The sequence below is a fragment of the Engystomops pustulosus genome, chromosome 6, assembly GCF_040894005.1.
Source record: "Engystomops pustulosus chromosome 6, aEngPut4.maternal, whole genome shotgun sequence".
Classification (NCBI taxonomy): domain Eukaryota; kingdom Metazoa; phylum Chordata; class Amphibia; order Anura; family Leptodactylidae; genus Engystomops; species Engystomops pustulosus.
Genome location: NC_092416.1, coordinates 23612328 through 23630067, shown reverse-complemented (window position 1 = coordinate 23630067; position 17740 = coordinate 23612328). Strand labels below are relative to the sequence as shown.

The following is a 17740-nucleotide window of genomic DNA, read 5'->3' as shown; positions in this document are numbered from 1 at the left end:
GATGGATGTATACAAAATCTTACAGAATAATTGGGACATTCTTCTAAGTGACACCAGACTCCATGTACACATTCCAGATAAACCTAAACCGATCGCCAGAAGAGCCCGCAACCTGAAAGACGTACTTACGTCCAGTCATTTTCAGAGACCAACGAAACCCCTGGGCACAGGTCAGCGATTAAGAGGATCTTTTCCTTGTGGGGATTGCTCCATCTGTCCATGTGTGATGACCACAAGTTTGTTTGTACACCCTAACAACCAATCCTTATATAGGCTGCGGGATTACAATATGAAATTTTTTTGTCTATTTATAATAGGTGACTAGACCTGGTATCATCACTGTATAAACCTGTGTATGATGTCCTCTGCATTTCTCTGTCCTTAATAGCCATCAGGACAACCGTCTGTCAACGAATAAACCCAGTGTCCGACCCGTATATCCGTGCTCATCCTAAATACCTGTGCTTCTATTTATTACGGTATTTTTTTGCACTCCAGTTTAATTCTAAAAACGAAACTACAAGTTAATCACTGATAATGGTCACATGTTTACATTGATGCATTTTTCTATTTTTCTGTTTTCATTAGGCACTTGCACTTTATACTACCTCTGTTGGATATACTTACCTCATTCTCCTAATGCACTTTAGACTCTTTGTACCTATATAAGACGTGTATTCTGCACATGCTCCTTGTGTTGGTGTGAATGAGAGATAACCATTCATCTGGACTGTTGTCTACTTAGCGCAGGTGCTGTATTTTGCAAAGCGAGCGTTCAACCGGAAGTTACGTCACTTCCGGTATTTTGACATGCATCCCAATTGGAACTCTTGATGCCATTTCCAGCGTTTGACACGCACGCCGAGTGCTGAGCGTAGCTGACTCGCATCGGACTCTGAGGGCTAAGTACACTATAAATGCTTTATCCTTTACTTTGTGCACTACCCCTGAGGAAGCCTGTGGTTACAGGCGAAACGTATGGGGGCTCTTGACCCCAATACCTGATACCCGATACCTGATATCGCGATTATGTAGGTAAACCTCTGGTTATACCATCTCTTAGATATGTTTTGTACACCATACTTATGGGATTTATTATTGTATTACTTGCACTAAACATTTTGTTACCTAAATGACTACATTTTGCCTGGTATTACTGTAAAATTGGTATATGTGGCAGGGTATTGGGGTCCTGTAGTATGTGCTAAGCACCGATGTGTGCTTTTTAATATGTTTTTGGATTAGTTAATAAAGATTTAATATGAATTTGGACCTTATGTGGACATCCGCTTTTCTCTAACTTTATATGCAATTCCATTTTGGGTGTCTAATTTTGACCCTAGACCCATATTTTTTCTTATACTGAAAAGGATCATATCTTGTGGCATACACTCCATAGGGAGATACATTCTTTAGTCCTAAATATATATATATATATATATATATATATATATATATATATATATATATATATAACCTGTGATGCCATTCAAGAGAACTTGTCCTTGAATTTTGAGCCCCACTTTTGCTGTGACGTTGGTATTTTACAGACTTCAAACACGGTCTTGTTTTGGAAAGTTAAGTTTAGAATCTTTATTTTTTAACCCATCATTAGCAGTTTCCGCCCTCCGCCAGGACTCATAACACACTGCTGGCAGGGAGCCATGTAATGTAAATAAAATTTACATAAAGTACTGAAATGCTTCAGAATGCTGATAAGGGTATTGTTAGATTCAGCATCTAGAAATGACTTTCCTGGTGACAGTTTCACTTTAACTGACGCTGATACTGATTGCTGGTGTTTAATAGAACATTTTGAAGCTTCATTTTACAGAGATTTACATTATCTGCAGGAAGAATTGTATTTCCCAGTCATGCAATTTACTATGACCATGTGTTTTGAAATATTTTAATTTAAACAAAAAGTTAATTATTTTCTTTTCTCAGATGATAATGAACCGCAATCAGTAACAGGTAAATGTTTTCGAGAATTTTCTATATATGTTGAGATTTCAGGCTATGAAATGTGGACACTATTTTGTGATTGGACAAGCTTGAATATGTCAGTATGAATGTGACACCATTGTACTGAAAAGTGATGACACAGCATATTCAGGAAATCACATCTTGTGGGATATACTGTATAGGGAGATTTATTATACATGTTTTGAAACCCCGCCCCTCTGTTGCAGCGGGATATATTAGGAAGCCGGAGCAGAAACTTTTTAGTAGGGTGTTGACGCTGGCATACAATTCTACACCAGCCCCTTCCTGGCATAGAATTGAGCTATTACCATAGACCGTTCAGGCTTGAATGATCTCTGGCTGTAGCTAGTGTGCAGGCCAGGGGCAAATACGCCCCGCACCAGCCCCCTCCGCCGCTGGTCACAGCCCCTCTTCACAAACCTCCAAGCCCACTTGGTGGGGTGTGGTTTAAGGGGGAAAATAATTGCAATGCCTTCCAATTTGTAGTAATTGCGATTATTTTAGGGCTTTTATACCAAACCCTGATAAATTTACAATGCACGTCGTGTTGTAACAGTCAACAAATCGGTTCAACAGGAGCCTTTATTAAAAGATCATATGATAAATGATGGAGAATAGACTCTTAGAGATGAAACATTGATCCATGGGATTATTCTACCATATTAGCAGTCATAGAATTTTTCTTCCCTTCTTATTTTATGCCTTCAGTAGAACTACATGTTGGATTCTATGCAATTTTTTTTTTTTCTTATAGCAAAAGTTTTGAAGTTGCTCGTAGAAACCAATCAAAGCTCAGATTGTATTTTATAAAATTTGAAAATGAGATCCGATCTCTGGTTTCCGTGAGCAAATAGAAAAGCTTTGTTCTGATAAATTTCCATCTATGCCCATAACTCAGCCAAGTCTATAGAATAGATATTTCTGTCCCGATGTTCTATATTCCTGATCCTTATAAAAGGATTTCTTACCTGTTCTCTTAAAAAGCCAAAAAGGGATGATAATTTTAATGCCTATTCAGAAACAGCTCTAGTAAAGTTATTGTTTTTTTTTTTCTTTAATTGTTACAGGAAATATATCTGGATCAACCTGGTCAATTAGTTTAAGTGAGTATGAATATAAAAAAGATATGTAAATAAATTAATTTTAGTAGATTTAGCATTAAAATGTCTATATTTTTTTCAAAAAGTTGATTTAGTAAATACAGTACAATTACCACCGGGTTGCTACCTCTTAAATTGGTCCTCTTCAGGGGAAAGCTGTGCAAAAGCCAAGAAAAGGCCAAGGGACAGGCAAAAGAAAGATCATGAATGGGCTGAGGTCTCTGCTGGCATCGTGAGTGTAGAGTCACTGGTCAAAATGTAGGTTGAGGCAGGTTTGGATGTCATAGACAAGCCTGGACTTCAACATCAGAAAGACAAGGCTGAGTACGTTAAATAATATTAAATTAGAAGCTTGGATAATAGTCAGAGTGCAGTAGCCAGAAGCCTCTCAGGATCTGGCAGCCAAAGATCTCATCCAAACAACCGGGTGCTTGTACACGATTGGTTGGAAAAGATAGGGGAAGTGCTCCTCACCCCTCCCCTCTTCCTTAAAAGGGGGCTATAGACCTTTAAAGGCGCTGTGGTACAGCCGTTAACTCTGTGGCCTTATCTCTGGCCTCGTACCCCCTGAGGAAGCGTGGGCGAAACGCGTGTTGGGGTGTCCGAGGCCTTCCTTTGTCATACCACAAAATGGGTAAGACACTGGTCTTTTATCTTTAACTTTACCATTTGAATTTATTCTAACTAGCAGTGCATATCAGTTTAGTATCCAAGTATCCATGTATAGTGGAGATGTTTTTAGAGGCATGAATTTATGTACATGTTACTTGTATGGTGGATTTTGAATATTATTAAATAAATTTCTGTTTAATTTTATATTTGAGAACTGAGTGGATCCTTTTTTTCTTATGTGGTATTGATTATGTTTGGGAGTAGTTTCGTATTTTGAAGGTGGAGGCCTTGATCCCCGGTCCCATTATGTAGCAAGATGAAGATGTGGTTTCTGAATAGTCAGAGTGCAGTAGGATCTGGCAGCCAAAGACCTCATCCAAACAACCGTGTATTTGTACATGATTGGGTGGAAAAGATAGGGGAAGTGCTCCTCACCCCTCCCCTCTTCCTTAAAAGGGGGCTATAGACCTTTAAGGGCGCTGTGGTACAGCCGTTAACTGTGTGGCCTTATCTCTGGCCCCCATACGGTCATGTGCATGGGACCATTTATTTCTTTGAAGCCCTATTAAGGCAGTAAGTCAAGTTTATAGGCCACAAATGTCCAGGACTTGTGGACACATCTCTTCACAACTTAATGCCACAGATTTGGATCAGCTTGAATTTGGTAAAAGTTTAATTTCTCTATGGGTGAGATCTGCTGTGGCTACAGGTGTGTGGAGTAACCATTGCTAGAGCTGGAGAGCAGATGCCTGATCACTAGAAAAGCCTCCTCATGCCCGGGCTGTAAATATGCTATGGCGTAGGATTTAGGGACCTGGACGCCCGCCGTTAATCTACAGTGGGTAGCCCAGAAGCAATTAAAATGCCATTGCAATTAATTCATTCTACATGGGCAAGGGAGCAAAGTTCAACAATTTAAAACATACAGTGAACAATTATAACTGTTGTAACAAACTTAACAATAATAGTCATACTAGAAATAGTCAAATGCAAATGGGGTGGATGGAGAACAAAAATGTCGAAAAGACTTGAACTAATTTGTACTACTCTAGTTCTCTTGCTATCCATGGGATGTAATTGGCGGCAAGAATCCTTCATAATGGACATCATGGGGATCGGCAAGACTTATATTTCGCAGGAGGTCTTGTCACTCCCCATGATGTCCTTACCCAGGACTGTTGCTGCTGAATAAATTTCATGGGTAGCCCACGGCAACAATGGGTGCGGCACTGATTGTGGATGTTACCGATGGGGGGGTGAACATAACCTAGATTTCTGACTGAAGTCTAAGTTTATACTCTGCAGACCCAAACTCACAATGTTCTGTTTGAACCCGAACATGGAGCTTTAGGTCTACTCATCGCTATTCTATAGTTCTGAATTTCTGCATAAGGACGCATTTGTAAAAATGAGACAACTTTGGTTATAAAGGATTGATAAATTGGAGGGCTATTGAGAAAAAGCCGGATAAGTGACATGTTTTTCTTCAATTCTAACAGCTGAATCACCTGAATTGGCTATACGTTTAGGTGAGTAAGATATTTATCTGTTTTCAGTGTAAATAATAATAAAAAATAGTTTTTAGTCAAATGAAAATTTAATTTCAAAGAATTTAAAAAGTTGAATTACCTGATCATATGGCATGCTGCAGGGAGACCACCGGGTCACTACCTGTGGTCCTATGTAAGTTACATGTGGCCAAGGGCTTATAGCCATGGGTATTTGCTAGGGGCATCAATTTGCTTTATTGGTTGTACCAAATTGGCAAAATGTCTAAACCCAAACCCAGAATGGGAATGTTGGGTCCGCTCATCTGTACTCAGGAGCCCTGTTGAGGGAGTGAGTTAATTTTATTGGCAGTTACTATACAATATGTGTGAACACTGAAGGTTACTGAAGGTTACGCCACCAGCCGATGGTTGTAAGGGTCACATTAACACTGGATGACTTAGTTGGGGACAGATTTTGTTTCTTCTGTAAGTGACTCTGTCTTTTGTAACAACTGTCTCTCTAGATGATATGTTGTATACATTAACCTAGATAACAATCACCCTTGAAGCTGAATACAAATGCGCTGAAAGAATGAGTTGAATCGCATTTAGAGGCTGGAGCTAGAGGTAATTTAAAACGCCTCTGTCTGGGGTGAGGATAGTAGTTGTGTGAGATACAGTCCTTAAGATACAGGCAGTTATAACATAGGTTGGAGATGCCGATGGAATCACGGACTATGTCTTAGACTGTCTGTATCTCAGGCTTTGTGCCAAACAAACACCATTATCCTTTAACCATTACGCACATTGGAAAGTACTTTTACATCCTAGGGCTGCGGTGGAGTGTATGGATAAAGCTCACAGGCTGAGCTCTCTCCATATACAGCGAGTGTCGGCTGTATAATACAGCTGACACCCACCTGTTACGGCCGTGGTTGGTGATGGCATCAATCAAAGCAGTTACCCTATTTAGTGCCATGGTCGAACCCAACCATGGCACTTAACATCATTGCCGACAGGCGCCGCCATCTTGGATGGCTGATCACCACCCCTATGATGTCATCAGATGGGGCAATCAGTTGCCATGGCAGCCTACAGTCTCATGGAGACTTGACCTATATAGTGATTTCAAATAGCCAGCCGATGGCAGGCTGATAGAGATCATCAGTTGAATTGCTACATACGGCAATACAGTAATATTGCACTATATAGTAGAGTGATCAGAACCTGCAGGGGTAAAGTACCAGTCTGAAATAATAGTAAAAAAAATAAAATGTAGAAAAATCACCCCATTTCCCTAGAACACATAAAAGTAACTAAATAGCAAAAATCATAAAAATGTTAAGTATTGCTACCTCCCAAAAAGCCGATCTATGTAAATATATTAAAAAGATTATTCCCGACCGTACAGGAACATAGCGCCCAAATATCCAAAGCACCATTTTTCGCCTTTTTTTCCATCCTTGAATATTTGGATAAAAAATGATGAAATATGACATATAGTTCCCAAATTTATATTTTAGTTAATATGCAAGCACTTACTGCAAAAAATGACACCTTGCATAGGTCCATCCGCACACCAAAATGTGAAAAAGTTATCGGTCCAAAATTTGGCAAAATCTAAAAAAAAGCTTTGTACAAAAGATTTTAATTTTTTAAAATCTACTGAAACCTAATAAAACCTATATGAATTTGGTATCACTTTGATCGTATCGACCAACAGCAAAAAAGAGAAAGTGTCATTTGGAGCACAGAATAAAAACTATAAAAACAGAGCCCACAAGAAAACATTGCAATTGTGTGTTTTTTGTCAGTTCCAACACACTTAGAATTTTATTTCCAGCTTTCCAGTACAGTACATTGTATGGAATTTTATATGGTGCCATACAATTTCTCCCGCAGATAACGAGGCCTAACACATCTCTGTAAATGTAAAGATAAAAAAGTTAAAAAGTAAAAAACAGGAACGCAAGAACGAAAAAAGGTCTTGTAAGGGTTAAAATGTCATAGGAATCACGGTTCTAGCTAATACAGAGCCGAAGACAGAGGCATCTGAAGTGATCCCCCCAGCCTCTTAACATGACTTATGTATTACATAAAAAAGAGAATATATTTTATACTGTATCTTAAGGAAATTTAGTTGAGTTTGGTAAAGACTAGTATAAACTTCCCTTTATCTCCTAATAGGAGCCACAGCAGGTTCTTTCCAAACTGTTATTATTGTCATTATTTTATGTTAAGACAAAGTTCTGAATTATGTGGACATTAAATACACAAAAAAAGAATTAAAAATAATTCCTTCTGTTTTCATCTCAGGTGCAGGATCGGATGAGGCTGGAGGTAAATGTAGGGGAGAAATATCAAGTGTGTTTGAGACCTAATGATAAGAAATCAAGATTGCCAGCAAGAAAAACTACAAGTCCCATGATCCTTTAGTTCTCAGTAACTCCTCCTACCTCTTATGCTCGGCCCCCAGTGATGATGAAACAGACTGTCCTGCTCTGTTGCCATAGTAATGATGTGTAACTGCCATCACTGCACTTTACCCCACTGCACTGCAACCAACCCACTACAGCCAAACATAGTGCTGATCACATGACCTGCCCAGGCTGGTGCAGGACATGAGATGTGGACATGTGACCAGCTTCCATCTTCTTTCCTGTGTCCTGTTGTTAAATAACAACTAATTACATATTAGCTTATATTTTAAGGACCCATTTGTATATGAATTTTGCTAATTCCTGGAATACCCCTTTAATGTTTGCAACCATTGGAAGACTTGGGCTATAACCCGTGCCAACTGCTAGGAACAGGTGCAGGCTACAGCTAGTTCCAAGGCCGGCCCTCCCCACTGATGGCCACACCCCTTTCTTGCTCCTTCACTCCCACTTAGCTAACGGGAACTACATAACCTTTTGATCAGTTATTTATTTATATACACTTTCTAGGAAGGGGGAGGGGGATTTTTACAGTTTTTTAATCTTTTTATGTTTAATTTTACAAATAATTCAGGACTCCTAGGGTATTTGAACCCTAGAGGGGACTTTTTACTTCTATTATATACAACCATACAACAGTCCTGCAGAACATTGTGACTGTACTGCTTATATATAACCGGCTGCCAATAACATGTGATAGATGTGGTCCAGTGAATGGCCTGTGTGCCCCGCAGAGGCTCCAGGATGTCATGACTATTAAGCATCGGTGATGACATTTTCCCATGCACCCCCACTGTTTAGTTGCTGCAATAGCATTTGAACATGACATGTAAACAGCTTGTTACGGTAAGCGGCAGGTGTCTGCTGTATATTACAGCTGACATCTGTCCTGCATGGAGAAGGCTCAGCCACGAGCTCTCTATACAGATGTATCAGAACAATGACATGCAGTAATGTTATAGTCTGTCTAGAGGTTATTGAGTAGAACATTTTTGTCAATTGCAACCAATGTTGTAAGTTGCCCAGTTATTGCAAATACAGATCTGCACCAGGACAAACACCTCTTGTAGTAGCTATAACAATATCCAAGTCCTCATTTTTAGCAAGTGACAAGTTCCTATAGTCTATCATATGCTAATTTTAAAAATGCCTTTGTCAGAATTCTATAACGTTTCAGTACGGAATAAAACTTTATTTTACTTTACATGGCTCCCTGCCAGCAGCATGTGGTGAGTACCAGTGGAGAGGCAATTCCTGCAGCAGCCAGTTTTCCTTTATCTGTCTCCTCATGCATATGTCAGCACACACTGCTGGCAGGGAGCCATATTTTGTGAAATAAAGTTTTATAAAGTAGTGAATTGATTCAGAATGCTGACAAAATATCAATATAGCATAGGCCAGTGATGGCGAACCTTTTTGAGACCGAGTGCCCAAACTACAACCAAAACCCACACATTTATCACAAAGTTCCAATATAAGCAGTAATTTGTTTATTTGTTGAACTGTTCTTCTAACATACCAGCCTACGGAGGACACAGATACAATTAAAAGCAGGAGGGCAAATCTGGACTATCACTGTAGCTTCTCTCCAGATTCCAGACTTTCAAAGATATTCTGGTCCTCTCTGCACCTTCTCGCTTTTCCTACAGTCCTAAGCTGCCAAGAGATTCTAGGTACCAGGGATCTAAAGTTATGGCTCCTATTTTCCAGGATGTATCTCATACATGCGTGGCCACTGAGGTGCCACCCTGTGAGGACATATGAGATACTTCCTTAAGGGTTAAAATAGGACTGAGATTAGTAAAACTTGGAGTCCTGTCTGGTGAACTCTGTGCTGAGCTTAAGTGCCCACAGAGAGCACTCTGAGCGCCACCTCTGGCACCCGTGCCATAGGTTCGCCATCACTGGCATAGGCTATTGGAACCCGTCATCAACTAAAAGTGAAATTCCTGACGACAGGTTTGTTTTCAGTCACTACAGACAGTACATAGATAATCTAATATCCCTACATCTGAGTCATGAAGGGAAATATTTTCTTGGGAAATAATTATTCATCAGCCAGAAAGATCTTTCCGATACACTGCTAACTACAGGAGAACGAGAGGAAAAAATATGCAGAAAAGCTGCAACTACTACTACTGTTTATCACATAGTTTACTATTATCACTGATTTATTCATAAATTTAGCTTCAGAGGATTAGTAAAGCTTAAAATCCAGAAAACATGTTATAAGGTTATGAGACTATTCATGGATAGCAGATTGAAAGGTTCTGAAGATAAATGTTATTTTGTAAATTCTTACAGGATCTTCATTGTCGCTAAAAGAATCTACGCTTCATCGTAAGTATAATGGGAGCTATTATAAGTATGTGTTATCCAAGCTTTCAGAGTAAAACATGATGTCTAATTTCAGAAAACTGAAAGTTTTTATAGGGTGGAGACTGCATAAAACATTTCGCCAATGACACCGGTTCTGTGAGCTACATTATTAGAGATACAGTGGGGGTCATTTACTAAGGGCCCGATTCGCGTTTTCCCGACGTGTTACCTGAATATTTCCAATTTGCGCCGATTTTCCCTGTATTGACCCGGGGTTTTGGCGCACGCAATCGGATTGTGGCGCATCGGCACTGGCATGCACGCGACGGAAACCCGACGGATTCGGAAAAACTGACGTATTTTAAAAAAAAAGTGTCGTGGGACTCGCGCTTACCTGCACCCAAGGTTTTCGTTCGGCCATGCCCCCCAATTTCCTTAGTGTGCATGCCAGCGCCGATGCGCCACAATCCGATCGCGTGCGCCAAAATCCCGGGGCAATTCAGGGGAAATCGTCGCAAATCGGAAATATTCGGGTAACACATCGGGAAAACGCGAATCAGACCCTTAGTAAATGTGCCCCATTGAGTTATAGTTGGGAGACTCTGCAGAAATAGATAGACCTCTCTCAATATTTGCCCTGTAAGAACGACTCTGCAATCTCCTTTGCAGAGGGGAGGAGTGAGCATTGCTTGATTGGTTGGTTTGAAAGCGTTTGTCTATAGTGCTAAAAGTGTAAGCACCTGTGATATCATCTTCACAGCTGCTTACACATCCGGCAATGAGGAAATAATGCTTTCTAACCAGCCAAACATAGGGTAAAATGTAAAACACATGAATTTAATAATTCATCACAAACAACACATGTGACCTCACCCATAGAAGTAACCAATAAATTTCAATAAAACCTGATTGCAAAAAGTTATGAATTTAAAGAAAAAAGCTCAAACTTTCAATGCCCAGAAGGTTACTGTGCAAAATTTTAAAGAGGACCTGTCACCCAAATTTTAGGCACTTACTTTAGTAAGCAGCTCCTAGTGCTTGAACAAATGCAGCAGTGTTAGAGTGATAGCGTTACCAGAAACCTCCGGTAACACTATCTAACACTGCGGAGGGGTATAGTGTAATTGTTGGACAGCTCGCAAAGCTGTCCGACGTATTCATGAGGGGGCGGGGTTGGGGCGTGACTATGGGCGGTGACTGCCACCTGGTGCGCGGCAGTCACTGCCGGCCTATGGAGTGAGCGGGGCGGTCCGGGGAAGAGGCAGGGCCGATGATTACATTGTACCCCGCAGCAGTGTTAGATAGCATTACCGGAAACCTCCAGTAACGCTATCATTCTAACACTGCGGCGTTTGTTCAAGCACTAGGAGCTCCTAGTGCCGAAAATGTGGGTGACAGGCCCTCTTTAAACATTTGCAGCATGTGAATTAATTCAAATTAACATGTTAAAAGAGGGTGGACCAGGTGCAGATTTTCACCTAAAAAGTCAGAAAGAGGAAAAAAAAATAGAGGAAAAAAAAAGATACATAATTGAAAAGTTGCACAGAACATAGAAAATAAAAATACATAATGCAGGTGCAGACAGAGGTCTACATGAAAAACGACAACAAAAGTCGCAGTGAAAAGTCACAGAAAAACAAAAATGAAAGAAAAAGCATGTAGAAATAAAGATACATGTCCCCCATTGTGATCAGATAATTATCAAGAAATATGTGAAAATTGTGCAAACTGGAGATCACCTTTAACCCCTTACCGACATTTGACGTAATAGTATGTCACAAGTCGGCTCCCGCTGTATGAAGGGGGCTCAGCCTGTGAATGTACAAGCTTTACCAGGGACATTGAAATCCCGGTGGTGCATGGGCATCGCCATATTGGATTCAATCGGCTATGACAACCTTGGGTCATACGAAGACCACAGTCTGTCCCGTTTTAACTCATTCATTACAATGTGTGATTTGCACATTGTAATAAATAATGTGGTAGATCCCCATATACAGCCATACTGTAGTATGGCAGTATATGGTAGGATCAATCAGACAACCTAGGGTTAAAGTACCCTAGGGGGTCTGAAAAATATAAAAAAAATAAAAAAGTATATAAAAAAATTAAGAAAAATAACAAAAAATTCAAATCACCCCCCTTTCCCTAGAACTGATATAAATAAACAGTAAAAATCACAAACATGTTAGGTATCGCCGCCTCCCAAAATGTCCAATCTATCAAAATATAACAAATTATAGGGTCAAAGTAAAAAATGCCACGTTTTTGCCATTTTTAAAATTTTGTCCTTGACATCTTAAAATTTTGAAAATCCAATTGTCAAATGGACAAAAACCTTTTTATCTGGAGTTACAATTATAACCTGGGGACTGCCTATAATACAATTTACTTCTGAAGGGAAGGGTATTAGAGATACAGTATATAGGATGACCTAATGTATTTCATGTTTGTATTATATATTTAGTGGTTTTGAGGTAAGAGTTAACAGCAAAGACTGATTACATAATGTAAGTAAATTTATCTCCTATATCTGTCTGTCTGTCAATCTATCTGTCTGGGAATAAAGTAATTGCTTTTTTCACTATTTTTTGGTGTTTACCTGTCTGTCTATCTATATATTTATATTTGTCAACAAATGTAAACATGCCTCCCCCTGTTTCTTACTAAATGTTTGTAGACCGGTAGAAGTCAAATTGGGGCAGATTTACTTACCCGGTCCATTCGCAATCCAGCGGCGCGTTCTGTGTGGAGGATTCGGGTCTTCCGGCGATTCACTAAGGCAGTTCTTCCGACGTCCACCAGGTGTCGCTGCTACACTGAAGTTCATCGGAATGCACTGAACTTCACCAAGCCTGGCCGGGTGCAGGTAAGCACGTGTCAAGCGACACTTTTTTTTTTTTAAGTGCCAGGTTTTCTCCGAATCCGACGGGTTTTCGTTCGGCCACGCCCCCGATTTCCGTAGCGTGCACGTCAGCGCCGATGCGCCACAATCTGATTATGTGCACCAAAAACCCGGGCCAATTAAGGAAAATCTGCCAAAATGGAAAAATTTGTGTAACCCGCCGTAAAAACGCAATTCAGGCTCTTAGTAAATGACCCCCATTGTCAATTAACTGTCTTGACTTATCAAGGGTCTTTTGTAAGAGGTCGTCTGGTTTTCATGGTTGATACCAAAACAAGGATTTGGACATTATAAGGAGTCACTATTTCAGAAGATGTTACAGTTTAGTAACAGTAATGGGTCGTGCTCTGTAGACAAGACTAGGTCGGGGCACAACAAGTTTTGTAAGCAGACAGAGGTCAGGAAATGGATGTACAAGAAAACATTACTATTGGCCTGAACCATTTCTCAAGGCAAGAAGATTTAAATGAACCTGGAATTTGGGAGGATATCTGGGCCAAACTGTAGAACTGCAGGGGGTCTACCAAGAACACCGGACCTGCTGGTATATAGAGGAAACCGGGCAGGATAAGTGAAGTGTTGGCTTAGGTGATCGCTGGCCCCTGACATTACACATATCTCATATATATCTAGAAAATAATACTTTACAGAAATGATTTTGCTTTGCAGATAAAATCTCTCAGGTTTGTAGTTTCTTTACATAAATACAAGAAATAACTAAATCATTGTCTCTTTATCCCAGATTTAGAGATCTAAACTAGATCTACAGCAAGAAATCTAATGCCTGATAGAAACCAAGAGATCTGAAAATTGTTAACAACTAAACTCAACATCACAAACAAAACATTTGGGGAGGGGATAACAAATATCATGTATCAATTTATGTATTAATTCAAGTCTAAATTTACTTTTGCTTAGAACTGGAATCAATGATCTTTAATTCTCTAATTAACTTGTAACCGATTGCAGTAAAATCAATAAAAATTATCCAACTATTAAATGTGTCACTGACATTCAATGATTTGGGTTAACACTAATAATAATTATCAGAATGTTATAAATTATGATTATAAAGTAATACGAGAAGGGCTCCCAACCTGCAAACCTAATAATTTTAGGAAAACATCTACCAAGAGGTTAAGCACTGAACTTCCCATAACCCACGTGTACCAATATTACCACCATACATTGTTTTTATATAGTAGATGCTAATTTCACTTAGCACTCAGTGGATCTTATTAATAATCACATGACATTGTAGTGACTTACACTTGACATCCACATTTCCTGTTTCTTCCATCTGAGCCGGGCCGCCATCACCACTTCTATCTGCCGCATGTTGGATTTATGTTCACCACAATATAAAATTAGTGAAATATATGGATCTAACACACAAAACTAATCTAACACTAATCTAACACATTATCAGAGTTACATTAAAATGGCGTCCCCTTAAGGACAGATCAAGGGTGGTGGAGGCCCCTGGGTGCCCCCCAATTCTTTTTTAATAAAGTAAATGTTGCTAGTAAAAAACATATACATCCTGCACATTAATACAGTATATACAGCCTCCATGTATATATTTACATCCTCCCAGTAATACATACAGTACATACCAAAAGTTTGGACACTCCTGCACGTTTAAAGAGTTTTCTGTATTTTCATGACTACAGAAATTGTAGATTCACACTGAAGGCAACAAAACTATTAATTAACACATGTGGAAATATATACTTAACAAAAAAGTGTGAAACAACTGAAAATCTGTCTTATTTTAGGTCCTTTTGCTTTGATTACTGCTTTGCACACTCTTGGCTTCTCTTGATGAGCCTCAGGAGGTAGTCACCTGAAATGGTCTTCCAACAGTCTTGAAGGAGTTCCCAGAGTTGCTAAGCACTTGTTATGCCTTCACTCTGCGGTCCATCTGGATTGGGTTCAGGTCTGGTACTGCGGAGGCCAGGTCATCTGGGGTAGCACCTCATCACTCTCCTTCTTGGTCAAATAGCCCTTACACAGACTGGAGTGTGTTTGGGGTCATTGTCCTGTTGAAAAAAAATAGCAGCCGCTTCAAGATGTTGTGGTAACCATGCTGGTTCAGTATACCTTGTTAAAGGTGCACTCTGTCGGGGCAATGCAGGAGGTGCAAGAAAATGTGCCAAAAATCTTGAATCTGGCGCCATCTGCACACTACACTGGTAAGTGCATATAGTACACACTGCACTGTTCTTAGTAGATGTGCCCCATTTTGTAGGTTAATGCACTACATTTAAGCAGGGTTGGACTGGGTCGTCTGGGGCCCACCAGAGAAATTGGTTCTGGGAGCCCACCCTCGTGCTACATAGAAACATTAACTGTATTGAAAGAGTCCGAGATCCGGGAATGTTTAGTTATTGATGGGGAGGCAGTGAAATAACTAATACAGAATTCTCCTTCCCTCTTCCAGTGCTCGGCTCTCTGTTTGTAAACTGAGGCTGCAGTGACCATATGTCAGGGCTTAATGTTGGAGGATGTTTTAAGAGTTAGGGTACATTCAAATGACCATTGGGGTCAAATATATCTGGCCGCACATATACATCCCCCATAGACAGCTATGGCACCGGGGCTTGGTACGGTGGGCACAACATGTGCTCAGCAGCCCGCGCCATGCCCACAAAAAAGATAGACCTCTCTCAATATTTGGCCGTAAGAATGACTGTGCGATGCAATCTCCTTTGCAGAGGGGAGGGGTGAGCAGTGCTTGATTGGTTGGTTTGAAAGCGTTTGTCTGTATTGCTGAAAGTGTAAGCACCTGTGTTATCATCTTCATAGCTGCTTACACATCCGGCAATAAGGAAATAACGCTTTCTAACCAGCCAAACACCCGGTAACATGTAAAATGCGTTTAAAAATGCATCACAAACAACAGATGGGACTTCACACATAGATGTAACCAATACATTTCAATAAAACCTGATTGCAAAAATGTAAGAATTTAAAGAAAAAAAAGGCCAAACTTTCAATGCCCAGAAGGTTACTTTTTAAACATTTGCAGCATGTGAATTAATTCAAATTTACATGTTAAAACAGGGTTCATGAAAAAAAATCCTTCCTCTGCTCCTGCCCGGGACCAGGTGCAGATTTGCACCTAAAAAGTCAGAAAAATAGAGGAAAAAAAAAGATACATAATTGAAAAGTTGCACAAAACATAGAAAATAAAAATACATATTGCACAAGGTGCAGACAGAGGTCTACACGAGAAACGACAGCAAAAGTCACAGTGAAAAGTCACAGAAAAACAAAAATGAAAGAAAAAACATGTAGAAATAAAGATACATGTCCCCCATTGTGATCAGATAATTATCAAGAAATATGTGAAAATTGTGCAAACTGGAGATCACCTTTAACCCCTTACCGACATTTGACGTAATAGTATGTCACGAGTCGGCTCCCGCTGTATGAAGGGGGCTCAGCCCGTGAATGTACAAGCTTTACCAGGGACATTGAAATCCCGGCGGTGCATGGCCATCGCCATATTGGATTCAATTGGCTATGACAACCTTGCGTCATACAGGCCACAGTCTGCCCCGTTTTAACTCATTCATTACAATGTGTGATTTGCACATTGTAATAAATGATGTGGTAGATCCCCATATACTGTAGTATGGCAGTATATGTTAGGATTAGAGATGAGCGAGCACTAAAATGCTCGAGTGCTCGTTATTCGAGACAAACTTTTCCTGATGCTCCAGTGCTCGTCTCGAATAACGAACCCCATTGAAGTCATTGGGAGACTCGAGCATTTTTCAAAGGGACCATGGTTCGGGAATAAAATGTGTTATTTAATTGAAAAAGAATGTCTTCTGATAAGTTAGCAGATGTATGCAAACATCTGCAATCTATTCTTCACTGTTCCGTGCGTATATTATCTCCCGACAAGTTAGCAGATGTGAAGAACAGTGAAGAATAGAATAAAAACAGTGAACACAGGATCATTTAAGTGAAAAACGCAGTGAAGAATAGATTAGATGTTCGGCACATCTGCTTACTTGTAGGGAGATACGCTGTCCCGGGATCCGCTCCTCTTTTTCCACTGAAGTCTCCCCGATGTCTCCGTGCTGCTGTGCCCCCGATGTCTCCGTGCTGCTGTGCCCACGGTGTCTCCGTGCTGTTGTGCCCCCGATGTGTGCTGCTGTGCCCCCGATGTGTGCTGCTGTGCCCCCGATGTGTGCTGCTGTGCCCTCGATGTCTACATGCTGCTGTGCCCCTGATGTCTCCATGCTGCTGTGCCCCCGATGTGTGCTGCTGTGCCCCCGATGTGTGCTGCTGTGCCCACGATGTCTCCGTGCTGCTGTGCCCACGATGTCTCCGTGCTGCTGTGCCCACAATGTCTCCGTGCTGCTGTGCCCACGATGTCTCCGTGCTGCTGTGCCCCCGATGTGTGCTGCTATGCCCCCGATGTGTGCTGCTGTGCCCCCGATGTGTGCTGCTGTGCCCCCGATGTGTGCTGCTGTGCAACCGATGTGTGCTGCTGTGCCCCCGATGTCTCCGTGCTGCTGTGCCCACGATGTCTCCGTGCTGCTGTTCCCCCGATGTCTCCGTGCTGCTGTTCCCCCGGTGTCTCCGTGCTGCTGTGCCCCCGGTGTCTCCGTGCTGCTGTTCCCCCGATGTCTCGGTGCTGCTGCCCCGGTGTCTCTGTGCTGCTCCCCGGTGTCTCTGTGCTGCTCCCTGTGTTCTTCAATGTGTTCTTCACATACTATTTTGTTCCGCGCGTATCTCCCGACAAGTAAGCAGATGTGCCGAACATCTGTAATCTATTCTTCACTGTGTTTTTCACTGTGTTTTTCACTTAAATGATCCTGTGTTCACTGTGTTCACTGTTTTTATTCTATTCTTCATTGTTCTTCACTGTGT

At 40.8% G+C, this 17740-nt stretch overlaps 1 protein-coding gene across 1 annotated transcript in view; it reads left to right on the top strand.

The window, feature by feature from the left end:
* The window catches only part of LOC140065875 (uncharacterized), a 40316-nt gene extending 30297 nt beyond the window's left edge, over window positions 1-10019 (top strand). Inside the window, exons 14-18 of the mRNA XM_072113435.1 lie at window positions 1948-1974; window positions 3054-3089; window positions 5198-5227; window positions 7505-7528; window positions 9931-10019. Of these exons, the coding sequence (XP_071969536.1) occupies window positions 1948-1974; window positions 3054-3089; window positions 5198-5227; window positions 7505-7528; window positions 9931-10019 (206 nt within the window). The remainder of the gene's footprint in view (window positions 1-1947; window positions 1975-3053; window positions 3090-5197; window positions 5228-7504; window positions 7529-9930) is intronic.
* The last annotated feature ends 7721 nt before the right edge of the window (window positions 10020-17740 follow it).